The sequence below is a fragment of the Delphinapterus leucas genome, chromosome X (assembly GCF_059928025.1).
Source record: "Delphinapterus leucas isolate spDelLeu-1000000601 "Yukka" chromosome X, BTC_Dleu_Yukka2, whole genome shotgun sequence".
Classification (NCBI taxonomy): Eukaryota; Metazoa; Chordata; class Mammalia; order Artiodactyla; family Monodontidae; genus Delphinapterus; species Delphinapterus leucas.
This window is the reverse complement of record NC_143150.1, coordinates 128,424,133-128,450,428: the sequence shown is the minus strand read 5'-3', so window position 1 is coordinate 128,450,428 and position 26,296 is coordinate 128,424,133. Positions and strand designations below refer to the sequence as shown.

Below are 26,296 nucleotides of genomic sequence, written 5' to 3'. Positions count from 1 at the left end.
CACAGCAATCAGAGAAGAAAAAAAAATAAAAGGAATCCAAACTGGAAAGAAAGAAATAAAACTGTCACAGTTTGCAGATGACATGATACTTTACATAGAAAAGCCTAAAGACGCCACCAGAAAACTACTAGAGCTCATCAATGAATTCGGTAAAGCTGCAGGATACAAAATTAATATACAGAAATCTGTTGCATTTCTGAACATTAACAATGAACTATCAGAAAGAGAAATTAAGGAAACAATCCCACTTACCATTGCATCAAAAAGAATAAAGTACCTAGGAATAAACCTGCCTAAGGAGGCAAAAGACCTATACTCCAAAAACTATAAGATGCTGATGAAAGAAAGTGAAATTGACACAAACAAATGGAAAGATACACCATGTTCTTGGATTGGAAGAACCAATATTATTTAAATGACCATACCACCCAAGGCAATCTACAGATTCAGTGCAATTCCTATCAAATTACCAATGGCATTTTTCACAGAACGAGAACAAAATATTTGAAAATTTGTGTGGAAACATAAAAGACCCCGAAGAGCCAAAATAATCTTGAGAAAGAAGAATCAAGCTGGATGAATCACACTCCCTGACTTCAGAATATACTACAAAGCTACAGTCATCAAAACAGTATGGTACTGGCACAAAAACAGACGCATAGATCAATGGAACAGGATAGACAGCTCAGAAATAAACCCACACATCTGTGGTCAATTAATCTATGACAAAGGAGGCAAGAACATACAACAGAGAAAAGACAGTCTCTTCGATAAGTGGTGCTGGGAAAACTGGACAGCTACATGTAAAAGAATGAAATTAGAACACTCCCTAACACCATACACAAAAATAAACTCAAAATGGATTAAAGGCCTAAATGTACGATTGGATATTATAAAACTCCTAGAGGAAAACATAGGCAGAACACGCTTTGACGTAAAACGCAGCAATATTTTTTTGGATCCTTCTCCTAGAGTAATGGAAGCAAAAGCAAAAATAAACAAGTGAGACCTAATGAAACTTAAAAGCTTTTGCCCAGCAAAGCAAACTATAAACAAAATGAAAAGACAACCCACAGAATGGGAGAAAATATTTGCAAACAATGTGACAGACAAGGGCTTAATTTCCAAAATATACAAACAGCTTACACAGCTCAATAAAAAGAAAAAAAAAAAACCCAATCAAAAAATGGGCAGAAGACTTAAACAGACATTTCTCCAAAGAAGACATACACATGGCCAACAGGCACATGAAAAGATGCTCAACATCCCTAATTATTAAAGAAATGCAAATCAAAACCACAATTAGGTACCACCTCACACTGGTCAGAATGGCTATCATCAAAAAATCTACAAACACCAAATGCTGGAGAGGGCGTGGGGAAAAAGGAACCCTCCTACACTGCTGGCGGGAATGTAAATTGATACAGCCACTATGGAGAATAGTATGGAAGTCCCTCAAAAAACTAAAAACAGAATTACCATATGACCCAGCAATCCCACTCCTGGGCATATACCTGGAAAAAACCGTAATTCGAAAAGATACAGGCACCCCAATGTTCATTTCAGCACTATTCACAATAGCCAGGACATGGAAGCAACCTAAGTGCCCACTGACAGATAAATGGATAAAGAAGATGTGGTAATATATACACAGTGGAATACTAGTCATAAAAGAATAACGAAATAATGCTTTGCAGCAACGTGGATGGACCTAGAGGTTATCATACTAAGTGAAGTCAGAGTATACAAATATCAAGAGACCACTTATCTGCAGAATCTAAAAAAAATAATACAAATTTACAAAACAGAAATAAACTCACAGACATAGAAAACAAACTTATGGTTACCAAAGGGGAAGGGGTGGGAGGGATAAATTAGGAGTTTGGGATTAAGAGATACATGCTAGTACATGTAAAACAGGTAAACAACAAGGACCTAAGTATAGCACAGGGAGCTATATTCAATATCTTGTAATAACCTACAACAGAAAAAAATCTGAAAAAGAATATCTCTCTCTCTATCTATCTATCTATAAAACTGAATGATTTTGCTATACACCTGAATCACTGTAAATCATCTAGACTTCAGTTTTAAAAAAACACAAAAAGTAGAAACAAAGAACAGCAACAAACAAAATAGTATCAAATATGATAGATATTAACCCAACTAAATCAATAATCACTTTGAATGTCAATAGTCTAAATGTACCAATTAAAAGACATTGATTGTCAGAATGAATCAAAAAACCAGACCCAACTATATGTTGTCTATAAGAAGTGTGCCTTAAATATACAGTCACATATAGATTAAACATATGCTAATACTCATCATAAGAAAGCATGAGCGGCCATATTAATTTCAGACAGAGCAGACTTCAAAGTAAAGAAAATTATCAGGGATAAAAAAAAGAACATTACATAACGATAAAGGGGTCAATTCTCCAAGAAGACATAACGGTTCTTAACAAACTCCACGAGACAAGCCCAAATAGAACCACAAGGAGAAATAGGTGCGATCACTATCACAGCTGGAGACTTCAACACCCCTCTCTCAGCAACGTACAGATCCAGCAGGCAGAAAATCAGTGAAGATATGGTTGAACTCAACAGTACCAACCGTCAACTGTATATATTGACATCTATAGACTACTTCATCCAACAACAGCAGAATACGCATTTTTCCCAAGCTCACACGGAATACTCATGAAGACAGGCCACATTCTGGGCCATAAAATACACTAAAACAAATTTAAAAGAAGAGATGTCACACAATCTCTGCTCCCAGATCACAATGGAATGAAAACTAGAAATTAATAACAGAAAGATCACTGGAAAACCCCCAAACATATGGAGACTGAACAACACATTTCTAAATAACACACGGGTCGAAGAAGAAATCTCAAAAGTAATTCAAAATTATTTTCAACTAAATGAATATAAAAACACAACTTTTCAAAACCTGTGGCATGTAGGGGAATCAGTACTTAAAGAAAAACATATAGCATTGACTGTTATATTAGAAGAGAAAGATCTGAAATCAATACTCTAAGTTTCCGATTTACAAAACTGGAAAAGAAAGAACAAATTAAATCCAAAGTGAGGAGAAGAAAAAAGAATTAGAACAGAAATAAATGAAATTAAAAACAGGAAATCCATAAAGAAAATCAACAAAACCAAAAGCTGTTTCTTTAAAAAGATCAATAAAATCGTTAAGCCTCCAGTCAGGCTAACAAAGAAAAAGAGAGAGGACACAAATTACTAATATCAGAAATGAGAGAGGGGACATCACTATGGATCACATGGAAATTTAGAGTATAACAAAGGAATACTATGGACAACTCTATGCCCCAAAATTCAATAACCTAGATGAAATCGACTAATTCCTTAAAAGATACAACGTGCCAAAACTCACACATGAAGCAATGATCTGAATATGCTTGTATCGACGTTACGACATCGAATCAATAATTAATAACCTTCAAAAACAGAAAGCACCAGGCCCACACGGGATCACTGGTGAATTCTACCAAACATTTAAGGAAGGAATTATACTAATTCTCTACAGTCTCTTTCAGAGGATAGCAGCAGAGGGATTAATTCCTCGCTCATTCTATGAGGCCAACGTGACCCTAATACCCACACCAAAGACATTACAAGAAAGCCGTAGAAAATTCTCTCTCATGAACACAGATGCAGAAATCCTCAAGAAAATATTAGCAAACCAAATCCAAAAATGTATAAAAAGAATTCACAACGTTTGACCGACAGGGATTTATCCCAGCATTGAATGCAATGCCGGTTCAACATTCAAACATCAATTAATGTAATCCATGACGATAAGAGGCTAAAGGAGAAAAACCACACGATTATATTAACAGATTCAGGAAAATCATTTAACAAACGCTGATGCTCATTCATGATAAAGGCTTTCAGTAAATTAGGAAGAGAGGGCAACTTTCTCAACTTGATACAGACTATCTACAAAAGTACCTAGAGCTATCCTCAGACTTAATGGTGAGAAACTTGCAGCTACCCTGGACCAGCAACACCAGAATCCACTGGAAGTCTCTTAGAAACACAGAATCTCAAACCCCAGCCCAGACCTACTGAATCAGAGTCTTTGGAGGTGGGACCCAGGAATCTGTACTCGAGAGTAAGCTCACCAGGAGACGCTTAAGCATGCTAATGTTTGAGGAGCATTGCTCTAAGAAGTTGGGAGCCATAAAATAGTAGAAAGACGGAGAAAATAGAGGCCATGAGACAAGTATATTTCAAGGATGATACATGTGTGAGTTACAGCAGAGAGGACGGGCAAATTAGCTTGAGGCATGAAACTGAAGAACTTTGCAGAAGGATGGGTATAAAGGTAAAGGAGAGGATAGCACTAAGGAGAATTGTGAGTTTTTAGGTTCAGTGATTGAGTGAATATCCATGTTTTTAATTACTATAGAGAATCCAGGGTGAGGGACAGGTTTGGAGAAGGCAAAGAGGCAACTTGGTCCAGGTCACAGAGCTTGTAAGTCACACCCTCAGCCCTGGAGCCCAAAGACCAGACTCTCCACGTGACGCTCACCACCTCTCATGCAAAGGGCAGAAGAAATGTGTCTCAATGAGGACACAGCAACTTAAAGGGTTTTTAAAGGACCGTAAGTCAGAAATGATCGGTATGGAGCTGAATCCACACCTCAGGATAGAAATAATGACAGTGGTCTGTGCACGTATAGACAGAGGAATATCAGGAAGAATGAGGCAGGTGAAGAAGAGACATTTCATTGGCCAAAAATGAAGTTCTCATTCTGCCTTCCAAATGTCAGAGAGCAAATGCCACTGTCCCATTTCCATTAGATTTCGGTGATTCAGAAAGACAGCCTTCACGTCTATACACTAAGCGTCTTAAGGCTTGCTTTATGCTACTATAAATGCATTGTTGATACTATCTTAGGTCCAAGGAGAATGCAGGCGACCTAGCTTTGCGTTCGTCCTGAGCAAGACACAACCTCTCAGCAGAATGACAGCTACTGTGATGACACGGGGGACTGCAGCACGGTGGCTCACAGAGGCCTGCAGATGTGACTCTCCCAAAGTAGGTTATTTTTTTCCTCCCCAATACTGTCCCCTGACTGAGCAGAAAATGATTTAGAAGTCATCTAGAAAAGCCTCCGAGCGTTTGTAATTCAACATTCCATCAGAGTTCACTTCTCCTTATAATATTCTCCATTACCAGTTGGAAAACAAAAGTTCTAAGGAGCTTCATTGTCTTTTTGTCTCCAAACGACAAAGAAACGAAATAAACACACACAGGATGCAAACAACAAAAGCGGAGGATGGCTGCAGAAAGGAGCCGCATTCCAGAGTTTTAAAACACAGCACATCAACATGTTTGCTGCAAATTTGCCCTAGGTCTTGAAATTAGGCTTCCTGGTGATCGGAACACTTTTCGATGCAACTTCATGCAATACTTTGGGGATGGCCAAGATTTACAGTTGATTAGCCCGCATAGTTCAGTTCCTTTCTCAAAAGCTTCTAGGAAGGGATTATTTCTGTGCCCAAAGAGCCCCAGAGAATAGGGAGGGCGGCTCGCGGCCATAATGTGAATTCCCCGGACTCGGTACACTGTGCTCATTGAAGCAGATAAAGCAAAGTTAAAGAAGCATTTAGTTCTTCAGAATGCCAGCCTTAATAAGTATCTTTTTGTGGAAGGATTTAGGAGGGGGGGAGGGTTTACCCTTAGTGCAGGCATTATCTCCTCATACAAAAAGGGAAAATGTGCATATACAGTTGGATGTAAAAAGCCAAAAACGCACATGCCCCCCTCGCTCCCCAAGGAAAAGATGCTGAACACACACTCCCAAACGCCAGCGCATGAATCTTCACAGCTTAATAGTCCCGAAGCCATTATGCAGCTTCTCTTGGGAAAGGCGGCTCATTCATCTGCAACCGCCCAAGTTCAACCTTGCAGCTGTGAGAACCCAGAGGCGCCCAGCCCTCCAGAGCCCCACCTTCATCAGCAGATGGACTCCAGAAGAGCTGCATCCCGTCCGGAGGAAGAGCGGGCAGCTCCCCGGCCCCTCTCCACAAAGCTGCCATCAAGGCACGTGAGAAACGTCTACGAAAGGCTGAACCGGCCACATCTGCAGGCGGCCGCACACCCGGTGACCTCCGCTTGCACAGCGCAAGGCCCGTCCTGGCCCAGGCAGCTTCCACGGTTCTCATTCCCTATGCGGAATCAGACGCAGCATCCGTCACTTGTAATTACTTAAAACGCCCGGTGTTTAATAAGGCAATGCCACGTGATCCCAGTTTTCTGACCACCAGCACACGTCTCCCCTTCAGCTCTGCCTTACCGCGACCTGTCTTCCAACACGAATATACATCAACATCCATGTGAACTGAGCTACTGGCGTAAGGAAAAGCACATGGAGATGCACACGCTGTAGCTTGAGTGGGATTTCTGCTGTAGCTAAAGAAGGTGAAATGCCCAGTTCATCCACTTCTATTACTCTAGGCCTAAAATCTTCAAGAGGAGCTCCCATAACCGAAGGCAGATTGGGAAGGTTCTTCATAGACGTCAACATTTGCTACTCTAATAGATACTATAATAGAGAGAAAGAAGGAAAGAAAAGAGGAAGGGAGGGAGGGAGGGCCATCTTTACAAAGTGCGCACTTTAAGTCACTGCCTCCCCCATGCGAATGGAAAACGAACTCACCCACATTGGTAGCTCTGCTCTGAAAAGACCCAGTTGAGAGAAGTTCTTTCTTTATTGTGTGGTTTTAAAGACTATTCTTTGACCTCTGCTATTTATGACTTAAGATCTGTGAAGACAGGGCCAAACCCCTTTGGCTCGAAAAGGCGCTCACAAACAAAAGCTTTTCACCTTTGTTCCACTTACCTCATTCCCCCTCAGAACACGTCCATACGCACCCCCCGGTTTCACAACTTAAACTGCATTTTCTCTCTTTTGCCCAGTCACAGCCATTACCTAACTGACAAGTGGCCACCTTCGCTCCTTTCCAAGGAATGAAGCCCTAGTTGTCAGCACCAGCTCAAAGAGCTCTGCTAGGAATATAGATGTCTTGTCATCTCACCTCAGTGAACCATGAAACTGTGGATAAAATGGTTCAGGAAACTAAACAACGCACCAGGCAAGTGTCAGTCACGATGGGGCATTTCTCTAGTTATTTGTTATTTTAGGGATTTATGGATTTATCTATTGCCTTTCTCACTCCTAAAAGGATTCAAGACAATTTACAAAGATCCATAGGATACAGCTAGAAAACAAATCTTACGTGTGTGTGATAAAAACAAGATAAAGGAAAAGAAAAAATGGAGTCAGGGATAAAGCTAGTTCCCATACACACGGGATAAATTTCAGTAACCTTGTTAAAAGAGGTGATTTTATTTACCATTCAGCTTTCTAACAGTCAGTTCTAAGCGGAAAACACAGTGTCCACAGGCTAAAATATCTACCAGTTTCTAAGGGACGCATAATTAGTACTGATAAAGTGAACATGATGAATGCTTTCCCAAGTTTTCTCCTAAAGATGGCATGGAATAACAGACAGCTGTGCTTGGCAAGTTCCTCAGAGTGGCCTCGGTGACTGGGTTTGTGAGACCGTTTCTGAGAATATTACACGTGCTGCATTGCAGCAACATGGGATTCAGTAAACGTCATTTGTCAAAGGACAATTTTGAGATTGTGAAAGGACACAGTTAGTCCTGTCATGGAAGCATGGATTGTACAGCATCTGGAAACTATATATCTATCAGGCATGTATAAATACTGTTTCTCTCTGGTGCCTTTCGGTACTGAAAGGATACCAAAGGTTTGATATTCTAGTTCTTGGCAAGTACCAGGAGAGCAGTGGCTTGTTGATACGTCACTGTCATTTCACAGCCAGCAGAACTGCTGTTAGCTCTGACATCCACAGCAAAAATCACAGGTCCTAATGAGGATGACTGTTTGAATAAAAACGTCATCCTAACTCTGCCTAGACACTCATCAAAGAAGATGAAGGGAGTACTTGATAAAGATCCTCCTTAGGAAAAATTTTCTCTTCCAACCCAGAAGAAAACAAAAGGTACAAACTCAATGGTAGATCCCATGCACAGCTATGGTAATTTTAGGCTGAAAAAGAGTTTAGAACAAATGCCCAGCTTAGCCATTAAACATACACACACACACACACACACACACACACTTCATATTATAACCAAGCAGCACCCTATGGGACCTTCCCAGGACAGACCATCCCCCCATGTCCTCTGCATTCCTCTTGTTTGTAGAAAAACTTTAGCCTCCTAGGCTTTCCCTGAGTTCCAAAGAACAAATTTAATCTGAGAAGTGAAAAATGTAGAAACAAAGGAAAAGAGTCAAGCAAGACAAAATAATAGTTTAGCCATTAAACAAAATCAAAGACGTTTGTTTCCTTCTCAAGGGCTAGAGATAATATTCTGAGCCATGTCCTTGGGCTGTTTTGGAGATACTGAAACCCCAACCAGGTGGAAGAAGTTAACTTCATGTTGCCCTCAAGCACGTAGACCCCAGAGCAGCTGGAGCCAGAAGGTTGATGACGTTGACTCCCAAAATACCACCAGGTTACCTCACCACCAACCAATCAAAATTATGTCCACAAGCTGATCATACACCTGCAGCCCTTCTCCTCACCGAGTCATTAAAAACGTTTCCCTGAAAGCCATCAGGGAGTTTGGGTCTTTTGAGCACGAGCCACCCATACTCCTTTCTTGGCCTTGCAATCAACACTACACTTCCCTTCACCACAACCCAGTATCAGTAGATTGGGTTTACGGCACGGGCAGTCAGACCCAAGTTTGGTTCAGTAACAACATCACCCAAAGAACATCATGCTTTGAGCAATGAATCTTACAGAAAGTCCTATGACCCCAAAGATTAGAAAACAAATATACTAAGGTAATTGAATGTGATTATTTATAGGATGAAGGAAGTTCTTCCACATCAAATAGATCAAAAGTGAGAAATCTTGAGAAAGGAAAATTAATTTTTCAAATAATTATCCTATATTCCTTCTTTAGGCAAATTAGACACAAGAGCATCTCCTAGTAAAGAGAGTGTCAGCGAGTAAAAACAGAGTTGAAATTAATACCTAGATTTATTTCCCTATAACAACTGCTCTTTTACAAACATTGAGCAATAGTGTTTCCAAGACAGACCATGTACCAACACATATTAGGCTTCTAAGAGGAACTCCTGTGTATGATTAGGTAGAACAACTTGACCCCCATGTCAAGGACTACCTACAGGATGGGGTCACAATCATGAACACAGAAAAGCAAATGCTGACCGTCTACCCCTAGATTCAAGTGAGAGTTCTCACCTCAGGGGAGACTACTTCTTGGAGAAGGAAGGGCAACTCAGCACAATGACGTATTCAGTGCCCACAAATTCTGCCCTCCCCAGCTTACTGAAGTCCAAGTCTATCTTCTTTCTAAAACATAACCATGCCCATCCTTCAATCGACACTGGTCCTCTTCGCCAGTTGCCAGCTCAAACCCAGCATCTTCAAGCAATCGGAGCTCATCCCGGCTCCTCTGTGTGCCTTCTGATGAATTCATTACAACTTCAAAACGCCTGTCAGACCACTGTCACCGCGTGGCGCATCCTGACGTAGATGTGTTTCATATGTTCAAAATGCATTCCCTTTCTAAAGCCAGCTTTCAGGGAACCCCTCCTCAGTCATGAACCAAATAAGAGATTTCGTTTGCATCTTCTTTCATCAGATGGAAGGAGAAATTGATAGGAAGACCTGAGAAGGGGTGAGGATAAAGACTTACATAGAGGTGCTTTTCCCCCTCCACATGTCTTTGCTTTGACGTTTACAGCAGGTGGAAGTCTTTCACATCCATAAAAACCGATATGGAAAATCAGAAACACGTTGGGCTATTAACATGTCACATCTCGGATTTAAATCCAAATAAGAACCTGTTCTTTTCCTTAAATATTGATTGTGCTATGAGCCTGGCCAAGTTTTGCAAGTTACTGCAGCACACAGGCTAGTTTCCAGGCTAAAAAACACCCTGGAATGTTCCAGCTACTGATGGCTAATGATCGCCCCAAAGCACAAAATATGTTTGATAAAAGTTCCCAGCGTGGGGGCAGAAAACACTTACCATAAGAATGACGGTGTGAGGGAAAGCAAGTCAGTGACACCAGCTCGGGCTGCCTTCCATGCTGAAGGCTCCAATTAGAGCTGTGAGCTTGCATTCCAGGAGGCGGTGACAGATGGCAAATCTCTCATTGTTAAAATCATCAACTCACTGATCCACCTGCCTGAGCCCTAGCAGGGACCCTGCTGGGAGCCTTCGCTGATTCAGAGAAACCTCAGCACTCACCACTTCAGAAAGGAAGTTCTGAAACTAGGTACTCATTTGGCTCCCCCATTTGTACGTTCTTTTTGTTTTTATCTGTTGTTCCACATTCTCTCACTTTGTTCTGTCTTTTTTCCTCCATTTCTGCCTTCACCTCAGAGATGATACCGACGTGAATGTTCCCCTACAGTGACACCGGATGGAGGACTTGAGCATGTAATTACACATGGACCCCTAACTCAAGCCTGCTGAGGACGTGATTTTCCAGCTGCATGGAGACCCGGAAATCCAAGAGCTCAGGTGTCCCGGAGGAGAGACTTCATCTCTTGGTTAGCACAAAAGCACATAATGGTCTTTGGGGTACTTAAAGTTATGCCATTGACTGGCATGATGTTATAGGATAGCCTAACAAATGTGCATTTGACCATTTTTATTCATCATGCTAGTACCATACTGCATGTACAGACTGGTATTTCAAAAGAACAGGAGCCAAACTTTCACACACCTCACCGTTTCTTTTCATATGCATTCCATACACATTTTCATTCTACTGGTTTAAGGAAATAGAATATTTCTCTTCTCTTCCTAGATTATCACATCCCATTTACTTAGAAATAATATCGTGATCATTACTTATGGGCATAATAACATTGGTGTCCAAAATAAAGGGAATTGATTTTAACATTGGAGAAGTTTTCTACTCCTCCAGTGGCACAATCCTACAGCCTCTCTTGACAATCAATGTCAATGGTGGCTTTGCCTATGGAATAACTGGCACCTCCCCAAAGGTATCAATATGTTGGACAAGAGACGCTCAGTATACGTCAACTTTGTCCTTGAAGCTGATTGCATGAAGTCAGGGAAAACTGTATGAACATCAGGAAGTAGTACAATAGGCTTTAAATGTTTTAAAGGATATAAAACAACTGAAATTTCAAACTGTTGCATACTAGAATATTACAAAAAAATAAACTGTTCAGCTTTGGTTCTTTGGGTGTTGGGACATAGCGCATTTCCATGGGTGCCTGAGTTTTCATTTTCCTCCTTAAGATGTATTTTCCTGGGGCTGTATGGATTTACAGTCATTACCACATAAATCATAGAAGGCATCTAACACAACACAAAAACCTTCAACAGTCACATTCAGTTATGTTTCTGGGGTTTGACCTTTATCCGATAAATTTCAGAGATGTCAAATGAAACTGCCCAGATGTTCATACAAGCAAAACCAATCTTCCTCACCTCGAAATCTGGCTCTGAATAAACCTGGAAAATCACTAAGAATCTGGAGTTATAGCCCTTATAAGAACCGAACTCCCACTGAGATCAAAGCAACATGCCACCGCACCAAGATTGAGCCCTAAATTACTGCTTTTCAACTCAAATCCTCACAACCAAATGGGGAACAAAAGTCCGGTGAGTGAGTTATAACACCCAAAAGGAGAAGGATGAGCATGCCTGCTCCCCAGACAGGGGTGCGTGTCAACAAGAATGCCATTCTTGGATGCAATGCTTGGAAAGGTAACTGAGCAGCGTAAGGTCAAAGGATGCTTATTTTATAAAGTAAATGCATGACTCGCATGCAAATATAAAATGAACAAGTGTCCAAGATTTAACTCATGAAATACTGCAAGAACCAGTAGTATGTTACATGTGGTTCAAAGGAGAAATCCAAGAAATATAAATATATTCACACAAAAACAAATGCTAGAATGGATTTACAACTAGATGCAAATGGTCTCTTGATGGGGGAAGCATCAATTGCACTACACTGCACACAATCATTTGCATGTCCGTGGACAAGAATCACCTGCGTTATTACCAGCTTTCTACATTTACAGAGTAAGAAAATAGCTCAAAGACGATGAGCAACGCAGATAACCTGCAAGAGTGCAAGAGGGGACATCCAGCCGTCATTTTGCCCATCTTGAAGTGCTCCACAATTTTTACTGGCTCTGATAATTGCGTTTTAACACTGAATTTTCAAAAATTAATTGTGATTTGATGTTTTCTTACTGTTGTTCACCATTCATTCAACAAATCCTCGCAAGCTGACCAAAAATGTTCCACACAGGAGGCTAGAAACTGTCCATTTTTCAGTTTGAATGCACCGAGATATGTCTTTGTATTGAGAGACAAATGCATCTTTACTGTTTTGTTTTTGACTGATTTTGCATATGTGAATGCAATGGCAAACTCTGGCAAATGGGCAAGTCCAGCCGGGCACTTGTTTGTGTACAGCCAGCAGACAAAGAATGGTTCTTACATTTTTTAATGGTTGGGAAAGATAATAAAATTTCATGACATGAACATTACATGAAATTCAGATTCCAGTGTCCAAACATAAAGCTTTATTGGAACACAGCCACTGTCCTTTGTTTAGGTACTATCTATCACTGATTTCAGGCTACAGTGGCCACATGAGTAGTTGCCACAGAGACTTTATGGGCTACAAAGATGGAAATATTTACTATCTGGCCTTTTACAGAAATTGTATATGATGTGGACTTCCCTGGTGGTGCAGTGGTTAAGAATCCGCCTGCCAATGCAGGGGACATGGGTTTGAGCCCTGGTCCCGGAAGATCCCACATGCCGCGGAGCAACTAAGCCCATGCACCACAACTACTGAGCCTGTGCTCTAGAGCCCGTGAGCCACAACTACTGAGCCCACGTGCCACAACTAATGTAGCCCATGCTCCACAACAAAGAGAAGCCACCGCAATGAGAGGCCTGAGCACCGCAAGGAAGAGTAGGACCGCTCGCCGCAACTAGAAAAAAGAAAGCCCACGCGAAGCAACAAAGACCCAATGCAGCCAAAAATAAATAAATAATTAATTAAAATAAAGAAATTGTATATGATGAGCATTAGAATTCCTAACATATAACGAGCCCCTGAAAAGGTGCTTGGCGCATACCACATGCTCGGTAAATTATATGTTTATTTTCCTTCATATAATAAAGTAAAACTGCTGAGAATAGGAGTGTGTTCTTCAATTCCTTTATAACTCGCAAAATGCACAGACCAGGGTTCTTCAACCTCCCTCGGCGCTACTGAGCTTGCAGCTTCTTCACTGTGAGGGCGTCCTGTGCATTGTAGTTTGTCAGCATTCCTGACCTCCACCCACTAGATGCCAGTAGTGACGACCAAAAATGTCTCCCGCCATTGCCAAATGTCCCCTTGGGAGCAGAACCGCTCCAGCTTGAGAACCACTGGCCTCAAACCATGCAGGACAGTAAGTCACTGCTCTACATCATCTAGGAGCTAAATGATGCAGAAGACCCCTGACTTCATAGTACTGGCTTCATTATAGGAGGAGGATTTTCCTAATTAATACTAAATAATCACGCTAAGTTACATGGATACAAAATGGATTATAACCTTTTTCCTGAAGGTAATACAGTAATGACGTACTTTGGGGGAGGAAGAAAATGTACTGTATGGACTTCATTCATGGATTCATTCACAGATATTTGGTGAGCAACTACTCTGTACCAAACACCATTCTAGGCTTGAAAATACCACAATGAACAAAGACAACTCAGTCGATGCCCCTCGGAGCTTACTTTCTGGCGAAGGAGACAGACTCTCAGAGATAAAGGAACAACTATATAATGTCGTGCGGGTATCATACGGCCGAGGAAGTGTGTAAATGGGTGGGAGGTGACCTGGGAGGGCAAGGCTGAGAAGGTGGCATTTGTGCTGAGACACGAATGGGGTGCGGTGAGCTGGGTGACCGCGGAAGGAGCCTTCTGGTGGAGGGAAAAGCAGGCTTGATGGGGGTAAAGCAGAGGAGAAAGTTGGAGAGAGAGCACAGGCAGACAAGACAGGGCCGATGTTTTAGGCTGAGTGAGGTAGGAAGATATTAGAAGGTGTGAGGCAGACAGCAGCAAGATTCACAGCTGATACGTTTAAAGGGTCTTTCCAGCAGCCACATGGGTAGAGTAGAAGCTGGGAGACCCAAGAGGATGCTCCTGGATAGGTCCAGGCAAGAGATGATGGCAGATTGGACAAGGCCGGCAGTTAGATGGGAAGAAGAACTCACCTTCTGGAGGGATCCTGAAGGTGATGGGCTTTGCAAACACAACGAGAACTAATTAGAAAGTGTGTACTTTCTATAAAATATTATGTAAACTTTATCTTTTAACATATATTCAGAAAGTTATATCATCAGCATTCCTTCTTGATTCGCTGAGGTGTTTTTACTCTTCTGTCCCAATATTTGCTCAAAACGGTTTTTCAAGTTGTTGGTCTCTATACAACACAGCCTAGGAGATGGTATTCCAAACTTTAGTTTACCTCTACTGATTTGCTGAGTGATTCCAGGACATTATCCAATACGTACGTGCCTGCATTTCCCCATGTGTAAAATGGAGTTACCACCGCTCACCCTTCACCTCATTAACCTAAAAAGCAAAGGAAAAGCCTACACAATGCTTCATGAATCTCAGAAGAAGTGCAAACTGTAATTATCTACAAACGTATCCCACGGTGAAAACATCCAAAAGAGAGAAACTTTGATTAACGTGGAAGATCCATCCCCAAGTATTCAGACTAAAGACAACCCTTAAATTTATGTTGCCTTTGTAATATATTTCAAAGTTTCTGTTGAAGTTATCTATGACTTACTGATTCATTTCTGCTTTCAGGCAAAAGGAATTGATTTCTTGTCAAGTTCAGTCTCTCAGGTCAGCCTTGATCATTCAATTACAAAACATGGTTTAACAATCTGTATTCCCTAGGGCTGCAATGTTCTTTAATTAGGATATTTTAAAAGCAGTTTAAATGAACGTGTCCCATTCAAATTTCAAGTGTGTAAAAAAAATTAATTTCTTGATGGCATAAGGAGAAAAGAGGTGCTTATGAGAAATAATACTGATACAACAAGTTGTCATTCAAGTAATACCCAACTAACAAAACTGGACAAAAACACTACTTATGAAATTTAGTCAGCCTCATAGCCATACATTCATACACACACACACACACACACACACACACACATATATATCCTCTCCTGCAGTGATGACATAAACAAGTTACCCAAAACACCAATTGAAGAACAATGAATAGATAACCAGAAAATATCTTATCAGAGCAAATATGTATGATATTATATAAAAAGAGTAAAAGGATCATAAACCAGACATCTCAGTTCTGCCCAGGATCTAGAGAGTCAGAACTAAGCAAAGTTTGTTTTCACCAAATAATTTCACATTCACATAATAATTCTGTTCTGTTTTTAATAACGCTCATGCGGATTAAATGACACAACGCGTGCATGAATGTCAGAATGTATCATTATAGTGAAGTTTTAGGTTTAGGAACATTATTCTACAACCGTTTACTTTGAGATAATTTGTTTGAAAGACCTTTCAAACTAATAATGTTCTTCATAAATATGCTGTTTCATATTATTGTGTATTAGATGAAATTTTGGTTGTAAAATAAAGGAATGCTTCAATTTTCGGTCTAATAGTCGCAACCATGAAAGAAATCTCATGAAACGCTATTACAATCCCAAAGTGCTGCAGTACTGATAGCAAGTTTAAACTTTATTCACTTATATAATCTGAATATAAAACCGACTTTGAGACTGGAGCTAAAGCATATACATACATATATACTCTCTCTATAAACATATAAATATATTTAAAGATGGTGATGTTTGGGGACTGAGGTAAGAAATCTATGCTATGAAACATATGAATGAGTATAATGATAACTTTAGAGCACGTGTGTGCAACAAGAAATACTCAAAGATAGAAAAGAGACTGCTTAAAGAATCCGATTAGCGAATGAGCAATTCCCCCACACAAACACAATAAACGCATACAAAACAACTTAGGTGTAAGTAGAATGCATTAAATCTTCTCGTGTAACCAGAAGATGTTTTCTCCTTAAAAATACTTTTGATTGAAATAATTAGAGAATAAAGAGAGGAATAAGGTAGTATACAGTAATGTTGATACATGTATCTTGACTGTAGTGGTGGCTACACTAACTAAATCCATATATGTGATAAAATCTCATAGAACTATATACATACCTTGTACCGAGGCGATTTTCTGCTTGTGATACTGTTCTACATATATGTAAAGGGTAACCACTGGTGGGAAATGAGTGAAGAGTACATGTTTGATTTCTCTGTACTAGCTTGGCATCGTCCTGTGACTCTACAGTTGTTACAAAATGAAACGTTTTTTTAAAATACTGATATAGTTGTAGGGAACGTACCTTAGAACACTGCTTGTGATTCTGGCACCAAACCAGGGAACCGTTGTTCTGCAAAAAGAAAGAAATATTGACTCATTAAATAATTTTCTATTTGAAATCTACATACACCTGTGTGTATTAATATAATTTTAAAATACTTGCATTAATGAAAGACCAGTTTTGCCACCCTGATATATGTCCCTCTTCCTAAAATAGGATATCATTTTTTGCTCTTGACTTTATGATACAAATACATATAAAATAATGAAGATTTCAAGGTGTTTCAAGAGGAAAAGTGTTTGAGCCGTCTCTTGGGTGTGTTGAGCAACGGAATACAGACCAACAGGAAAATGACCACTAGATGGTTCTTCCGTAGTAAAGAGCTGTGGTAAATTTACAAGTTGGCATCCTGGAGGCTTTCAATTTTAACCAATTCAGTAATAAGTGTTTGAGCCTGGACGTCAAATCCCATGGGAAAAACCTCCTCTTTCCCTTTCACTGGGCTGTGTGGCTCTGGACCAGGGACTTACTATGTCTGTCCCTCAGTCTGTATCTGTCTGTAAAGCATAAGGACAATATCTCCTGCATGAGGTCAGTGGGATAACTTAGTGAGACACAATCCACTTCGCACAGCTTGACAGTTACTCAACATGTACCAAATACTAGGACTAGGATTTATTTGTTTATTAAAATTTATTTTATTGAAGTATAGTTGATTTACAATCTTGTGTTAATTTCTGCTGTCCAGCAAAGTGATTCAGTTATATAAATATATACATTCTTTTTCATATTCTTTGCCAGTATGGTTTATCACAGGACACTGAATATAGTTCCCTGTGCTCTACAGTAAGACCTTGTTGTTTATCCATTCTCTATATACAATAGTTTGCATCTCCTAACCCCAAACTCCCAATCCTCCCCATCCCCAACACCCCTCCCCCTTGGCAACGACAAGTGTGTTCTCTATGTCTGTGAGTCTGTTTCTGTGTTGTAGATGAGTTCATTTGTGTCATATTTTAGATTCTACATATAAGTGATATCCTGTGGTATTTGCCTTTGACTTACTTCACTCAGTATGACAATCTCTAGGTCCACCCACGTTGCTGCAAATGGCACTGTTTCCTTCTTTTTTATGGCCGAGTAGTATTCCATTGTATACATGTACCACATCTTCCTTATCCATTCATCTGTTGATGGACACTTAGGTTGCTTCCATGTCTTGGCTATTGTAAATAGTGCTGCTATGAAGATAGGGGTGCGTGTATCTTTTTGAATACAGCTTTGTAGGGCTATGATTTATGATCCCTAGTATTTGAATTTCTGCTTGAAACTTGTCATTCCACATGACTAAAATTTTGGTGATGGTTGGACTGTGATATTTACATCAGATTGTTCTAGGCTGGCGTGGTTGTAACAGATAACAGAAACAGTCATCCAAAAATTAAGATGCTGTGGCCTCCTGTTCTTTGAAGTTCAAGGTTGGGTATGAGATAAAGTAGTCCATTTCCTACGTATGAATGCCTAAGCTTTTAAGAACATCGGTATGAATAGAATAGTATCACCTTTGTTTGCAGTTAAAAGAACACTGAACCAATAATATATCTTTTGAAAAATACTCTTATTACACGTTTATTGATATATAATTCACAAACACAAAAGTTACTCATATAACTCAGTGGTTTTCAGAAGAAAGGTTGTGGGACCATCACCACTAATTTCTGAACTTTCTCATCACCCCTGACAGAAAGCAGTACCCATTAGCAGTCCTTCCACCCAGGTCCTGGCCACCACGAACGTACTTTCTTTCTCTATAAATTTACCTACTCTGGACACTTGTTATAAACGGAATCATACAATATGTAGTCTTCTGTGTCCGACTTCTTTCATTTCATCATGTTTTACATTGTGTTAAATGATATACTATTTTTGCTTCATCCACATTGTCATATATGTCAACACTTCATTCTTTTTCGTTGTCACGTTCCATCGTATGGATATTTGCTCTTCCATTCACAATGATGTACCTTAATAATACAGGATTCCCAAAACCACTGGGTAGATCTCAACTGTTTAGGATTAGAAATTTTCCTCTCCCGTCTAAAAATCACTCAGCTGTAGATCTCAGTCCCACAGTAAGGCTTTAGCTATGAAATCTCTGCACCATACGGCCCTAACTTTCTCCTTTACAGTCTTAACTCCCCCAAACTGCTGAACATCTCTGCCATTTTAGATCATCTGGAATCAACTTACTCATCCCCTTGTTAAGGTCCACACACCTTCAGGGGGCCCTCATCTCGCTCTACGTATCGATGTCCATCAGTCCGACAAACAAGGGCTGAAGCTGGAGCAGTATATGAACAGCCTGGACTCAGGTTAGGTATGACCTTTGGCAGGGTTGACATCAGAGAAATAATTAGATTGGGCAGAGGCCAAAGCTGGACAAACAGTGGACACGGTTTAATTACTGGAAATGACGTGGTAGTAAAAAGGGTGCAAGAAAGAGGGCATTATGGGCAAATTGCTGTTTCAGAAAAGGAGCCCTTGGCCTGGTGACAAACTCAAAAGTTCACAGCGGGGGTTCGGCAGACTGAGCTGTCGGTCATAAACAGGGTGACAACGGCAACAAAAAGCAGGGGCCAAATGTTGAGGAGTATATTATCACAGGAAAGCTGACAACAGGGTCCAGGGCAGCTTTGGAGAACGTCACCCTCATTGTCTTTTCCCGGACGGCTCTTTGGTCCATGCGGGGTTGGGTCCCGCTGGGACTTCCGAGGACCACGTCTGTCAGAGAACATCCTGGCCCCAACTTGAGTGCTCTGTGCTCACAGCCCAGAGATGGGAACCAGTGAGGTTCCTTCTAAAGAGACTCAGGGCTGAAGTGAATGGACGCCAATCTAACAGACTAGGTCAGGGCCAGATCCTGACAACCTCCTGCACCAGGTCTGAGGACCTTCTGCCTCCTCGTGTCAGGTCAGAGGGTCCGGCCCCTTGCTCTGGGAACCTTGACCTCGGACCAGCTTCCACCTCCTTCCCCTCCAGGTCTGCCTTTTCCTGGACAGATGGGCAGGACCTCTGGGTGTCTGCCCCTGCTGCATGTGCCACACAGCTCTTGAGAGATGTATCACACCCTCTCCTGCTGTAGCATCTGTTTTCTTTGATCTAAGCCTTAGCTCCTCAACTAGAGTGTGTGGTCCAGCAGACCGGCCTTCCTGTTTGCTCTCTGCTTCAAAGTTTCACACTAGCAACTGGACCAGCTCCTGATTCTCACAGAGGTGGCCTCCATCAAAGGCCATGCAAAGGTGACTGGGCCTGCAAAAGTAGGCGTGGCAACTGCTGTCTGCCCCCCATTAGTGGCTGACAAAAATATTACCCGTGGGGTAATATGCCACTGACCTGATTATTACCTATAAATGTTACCATGATTACATGACTGGCCACATCTATATAGCAGGCACTCGCTCTGGTGTTGGACATATTCAGCCCCACATAACCATCCCGTATACGACACAAGTTTCATTTACCCATTTTCTACTTAAGAAACTGGGAGTCAAAGACGGCAACTAAAATACGGACATCCTGAAGCCAGTGGTTAAACTCAACCGTGAGTACCCCAGTGAGGAAAGCTGAGTGAGACACAGGGTGAGATTTACAGTGGGCTGTGAAGGAATCCCCAGGTTTATAATCTTGGAAGGAGAGTAGAATTGGTCCAGACAGTCCTGAACGCTGTAAGCTCAGGGAACAACAGATCGGATGGATGGGCTGGAACAGACAATACGAGAGGAGCTTGGCCGAGTAGGTAGAAAGCAGATTACCGTGGATTTTGACTTATTGGAAATAAAATATTTTATTTAGTAAATGTCAGAGGGTTTAAAAAAAAAATAGAGGATTCGATCTGTGAGACGCTCTGTTCATGGCACACCTTGGTTAGAATGCTTTTGTTCCCTTTGTAGATGAAATGGTCCAACCTCAACAATAAAAGAATCCGGCAAAGACTGACTTCAGCCGCCCAGCAAATGCAAACTCTGTGCCCCCTCCCATGCTGAAACACAGTGTTCCCTGTCCTATTGGCTCGAATACCCCAATAGCCACAAAGCCCATCTGTTGTCTACATTTTATTGGGAGTTAATATCAATGCATCTCCTCAACCAAAGCATTTTCATTTTAAGCACAATTTCCCATTAATCATAAAATGAAAAGCTGTCATTAGAAAGAAATATTCGGGGCAACAGCGAGCAGGCACGAAAGATTACTGTGATTACAATCATTTCTTTTTTCATTACTGAAGATAGTATGTCATAGTTTGCTGGGGAAGATTAAAAAGGTAATCCATGCAAAGTATTTAGCAAAATACTTGGCACAGAGTTAGATATAAAAAAAAATTGTTTTTTAAAGGCCATTGTGATTATTGATGTTACTTCCTTTGTTTGCCATTATGTTTGTTCTGAGGAGCGCAGGAGTAATCCTGGACTTACAGTCTCCCAGCTCCTGTGTGTAACACTCGTCCTAGGCTAACCGGTTCCATCTTATTAGTGAGGCTTGGGGGGTGCGAGGGGGGCAGGGGGAATTGTCATGGATTTTTCCCTGGGTGGTAGCAATTTGCCAACGTTTGCCAATGCGGTGACACGGCAACTGCTCTAACTGCCTTTGGCCATTTGTATTTCCTTTACGGTGAACTGTCTATGCGTTTTACCACTTCTATTTTGGATGGTTTACCCTTTTCTTAGCAACTGTAGCAGCTATTAGTACCAATTAGACTTAATAATAACTTGTCTGTAATAGGTGTTGTAAAATGTTTCCAGTGCCTCACTTGTCTTTTGAATTTATTCATGGAGTTTTCTCTCTGCAGAAATTATCTACACACACACACACACACACACACACACGTTTCCACCCTATTTCCTTTTTGGGTTTTGGGTTTCCTATTGTTCTTAAAACAATCCCCCGCCCCCCCATGTCAAGGTATTGCAGCTGCCCTATGCCTTTGCCTTTATCAATCCGCATCGGCCATACATACAAGTTATCTCTACAAAGAACTTCTAGGAACCCTGCCTAATGGCATCAAGGATGTCTATAAACCCCTGAGTAACTCCAGCCACTGTGTTTGGGCCAGGTGTGCACGTACACCGCACCACCCACCTACGCTGCTTACCTGGAATGCTCTTTGAGCAGGAAAGCAATGGAAAAAGGCAAGAATCCGGTACATTTCAACATCCCGCCTGGGGGAAGTTTTTAGTTGCATTACAATAGGCTTCACCACTAAAGCCAATTGACAACAAAAATAAAAAAGTCTCGCTCTGGCTAAAAGCCAGCAAAATAAAGAGACAAAGTACATTAGGCATGAAAGACATTTGCCTCTAGAATCATCATTGTAACCTCCAGGTAGGATCAGACAGTGGGACTTTTGTAATTATCTCAAGATTATATCCTGTATTTTATTGGTTTAACTAGGTCAAACATAAATGCCACTCAATCCAACTTTCAAAGAGTCTATATAAGTTCAATCAACTGCACCCAGACACTATTTCAATGATATTTTCAAAGTCCCTCCATTTCTAGCCTTTTGATTTTTTCCTTTAAGAAAAATAATTCTTCAAAAGCTTCAAGTAAACACTTAACTCAAAGACAGCCCTCAAGGGAAGGATAAAGAGAGACGAAAACTAGTTATCTAGATACAACCATCTGCAAAGAAAACAGAGAATTAGGACAGATCCCACTTGTTTTTTTAGCATAAGCAGGTGACGGTGTGGAAGAGCCACAAGGACTGAGCAGTGCGCAGTTTCGGAAACTCAGCCCCGAGTGACTGCCCAACAGCAGGACAGAACATATGAGTTGAAACCGTTCCAGAAAACCCACAACAGACCTAAACTTTACAGACCAACCCTATGAAACCACAAGTAACTAGCTGTGACTCAATCGATGATTTTCATTTCATGTTAAATGTAAAGTTTCTAAAATGAAGGCATAGATTAAAATTTAGCAGCTCATTTTAATCCAGAATATTTTCCTATTACTTTGGAATTAAGAAATAAAATAGTTGATTTCGTTTACTGTTATAAGGATATTCCTTTCTATTGTCGATATACTCACAAAGTTTCTCATGTATTCAACAGCAGCTAGAAGAGGAGTCCAGGAGACTTAAATTGAGGCTCAGCATTTCCATGGCTCAAAATACTTTTTAAAATGAATCTTTGCTAGTGGTCATCACAACTACACATTCATTCAAAATATTTCTCAGGAAACTTAAATGCATATTGCTAAGCGAAAGAAGTCAGTCTGAAAAGGCTACAGTATTGTATGATTCCAACTCTATGCCATTCTGGAAAAGGCAAAACTATGGAGACAGTGAACGGATCAGTGGTGGTCAGAGGCTGAGGGGAGGGAGGGATGAACAGGCAGAGCACAGAGGAGTTTTAGGGCACTGAACCCACTCTGTACGATACTGTAATGGTGGATACATTATACATTTGTCCAAACCCATAAAATGTACAAGAGCGAACCCTGATGTAAACTACAGACTTGGGGTGATGATGACATGTGGATGAAGGGTCGTCAATGTAGCAAATGTTCCACTAGGGGGGGAGGGTGATAACAGGAGACGCTGTGCATGTATAGGGTCAGAGGGTATATAGGAACTCTTTGTATTTTCTGCTCAATTTTGCTGTGAACCTAAAACAGCTCTAAAACAAAGTCTACTTAAAAGGTAAAAAAAGCTATGTGTTTACATCTGTTGTTTAGAGTAGGAGTTCTTTCACATGTTATGGACCATCCTCAGTAAATAAACAGCCTTTTCATTAACCAGTCCCCCTAAAAAATTTCCCTCTGAATTCTACAGATCTCTCAGAGTGAACTGAATTCTACAGGAAAACAGTATTTGACCGTACAAATATACCTCTCCAGACACCCAGCCCTCCCCTCTGGCCCCCACCACCAGAATGCAGGGCCCGGCCACGCTCTTTGCTTCACTTCTTCACACCTGGCAAGCTTGTCCAGGAACGAGAACCTCTGTAAGTGCTGTCCTCCCACCCAGAACTTGTCCCCTCCCCAAGTCGACTCCCATGCACCCTTCAGGTCACTGCAAGTGCCACTTCTTTCAGGAAGCCTTCCCTGACCCCCACTCCCTGACTACAACAGCTCCCCTGTTGCACATGCTCTGCGCCTCCCTGTACTTCTCTTCCGAGGCGCTCTACACGGTTGCCAAGTATAAACATATTCGTGTTGTTTTCCCTTAGTGATCATCACGACCACTCCCCACCCCAGCCCCACCTACGACCTCCTTAAAGACAGAAGGTGTCTATATCTCCCCCTCATCACTGGCTCCCCCTCATGATCTTAATGAATATTGACTGAATAAATAAATGAATGGAATAGGGAGTCATACAAATAAATTTAAACTTAATCATTAGATCATGAGGAACTGAAAAGAAGGAAATAAATAGATGGAGCTGAACAAATTTTTCATCTTCTCTGGGTGGAGCTTTTAGGAGATGGCTTCATTATTTTCTTTCCTGTAGAGTAAATGTCCAAGAGATTCGGCCTGAGAATATGAAAATCTCAACAAAAACTTGTATTCAGAATCAAGTACAAATTACTTAAGAAACAGTCATGCTAATTATCTTTTTATAGATGTAAATAAAGTCATCTAAAGAAAAATTTATAGAAGAGCAAGGGCTCGACGATGCCATATGGGAAAACATTACTTTCATTAACACTTTACTATGAATTTTAATAAGGAATATGCTTACAAATTCTGTCTGTGGGAGAGCACTAAATGAGGATGCAACTTTTACTACTTACTGTCTCCGACAGAATGCTGGGACCCACCATAGAATCGGAGATACTAGCTTCTGTTAGCACACCTCAGGCAGTAGTCTCCCCACTGCAAAATCTCCTCCAAGAGGATGTGCTAGTTCTGAATTCATTCTTGCCACAGCTATGATTTTGGGTATGTATTCACTGAACCATGTTTGGTCATAAAATTTATATTTTCAGGAGAAAATTCTGGTAAATTGTGCATTCTCCACAAAATCACATAAAGCCCTGGAAGATTTCAAGACTGAATAAATGACTTGTGCCGAAAGAAATCCAACCTTAGGTAGGTTTAGAGGGAGCATGAAATGTAATAACTAAAATTTAGTAAATGACTCGTATTACAAAGTAAGGGAAGCATGAGCAATAGAGTACCTATATAAATTAAACAACTCCAGCATTGTTCCTGGGAAACCGAGAAAATAAAGAAACGTCGGTACAAACTTCATTCTCTTCCCAGCTCCTCCTTCACGGCAGGGACAAGAAACGGTGTCGATGAACATGAATGCAGATTATAAAGGCAGGCGTATGCTCAGACATCACTCTCAAGTGTTTACTTTGCTGGTAAATTGTGTGGATTCTCCCAATTCCAGGAACCTCTCCCCAGTCGCCATACCTGCTTGTCTGGAAAGTAAACGCCTAGGGAATAAAGTGCCCAGGCTGGCAGGGCAGAGGTACAAAGGTTCAGCATGTAGGAATGACCATCTGCTTCGAAGTGCTGGAAGGGTTATCTCCAAGATGGGTGGCTTGCGTCGGCCACACCCACTTCTGTTTCCAACCCTTACTTTGAAGGGTCCCTGACTTTAGTGTTGATCATTTGTTTGGGTCTCAGTGATGGTGAGAAAGACAAGACTGGGAAGAAGAGAAGGAGCCATAGGGAAGGAAGTGGATGAAATAGGCAAGAAAGATAGAAAAGGTCCCCAAAGTCTGGGGTAAGTGGCATATTAAGTCCTTGGGCATAAACATGAGATGCTAAAACCTCTCTAAAATTTAATATAAAAGCACATTTTGCTTTTGTCATCAAGAGGCGAAGGCAAATCTGCATTCTTTAAGATTATTATAACCCAGCCACACTAAAGCCACTGGCATGAGGGCTGCCTCTCAGCGGTCCCTTTGGTGGGTGCCTGAATGAAGAGGTGGCACTTTCTGACACTAGGAGGCTATGCTCAGTTATGTGGCTTCAGCTTGGTCTCCATGGCAACCACTGGGCCGGCCCGTCCAACTTTGGAAATGTGGTCCCCACTAAAATCTGAGTATCCCAGCTACACCTGCAGTCCACAGGAATTAGAGACAAAGCACAGAAAGAAAGTTTGGTGGACACGAGGAGGCAATGAGCTCTGGAAACATGATTAATAACCAGGATCCACTTGTTTGGACCTAGAACGTACCCTTTCAACAACCTTAGGAAAAGTCCTGAGATAACACACCATGAAGACATAAAATCTGATTGTTTCTGAAGTCGGGGTGCTTCTTACCCCAACTGCGATGAATGTGCACCATCATTGCTGGCCAGGTGGCAGTCATGACATAGAGGTCAACACTTTACACATGTGAACTTGGTGGTCACAGTTGTGCACGCTATCACCATTTACACTGAGTTGTGTACCTTGTTGGTTCTATACATGTTGGGTTTAATTACTACTTAAAGTGTGATTTGAAAGATCAGAAAGACAAATTAAAGAAACAATCCCATTTACCATCATATCAAAAAGAATAAAATACCTAGGAATAAACCTACCTAAGGAGGCAAAAGACCTGTACTCAGAAAACTATAAGATACTGATGAAACAAAGCTGACACAAACAGATGAAGAGATATACCATGTTCTTGGATTGGAAGAATCAATACTGTCAAAAGGACTATACTACGCAAAGCAATCTACAGATTCAATGCAATACCTATTGAATTACCAAAGGCATTTTTCACAGAATT

At 41.0% G+C, this 26,296-nt stretch overlaps 1 protein-coding gene across 1 annotated transcript in view; it reads right to left on the bottom strand.

Annotated features, from left to right (window-relative positions):
- Nucleotides 1–26,296, bottom strand: part of ANOS1 (anosmin 1) — a 193,339-nt gene that overhangs the window by 138,499 nt on the left and 28,544 nt on the right. Inside the window, exon 2 of the mRNA XM_022559806.2 lies at nt 16,580–16,627. Coding sequence (XP_022415514.2) covers nt 16,580–16,627 — 48 coding nt within the window. The remainder of the gene's footprint in view (nt 1–16,579; nt 16,628–26,296) is intronic.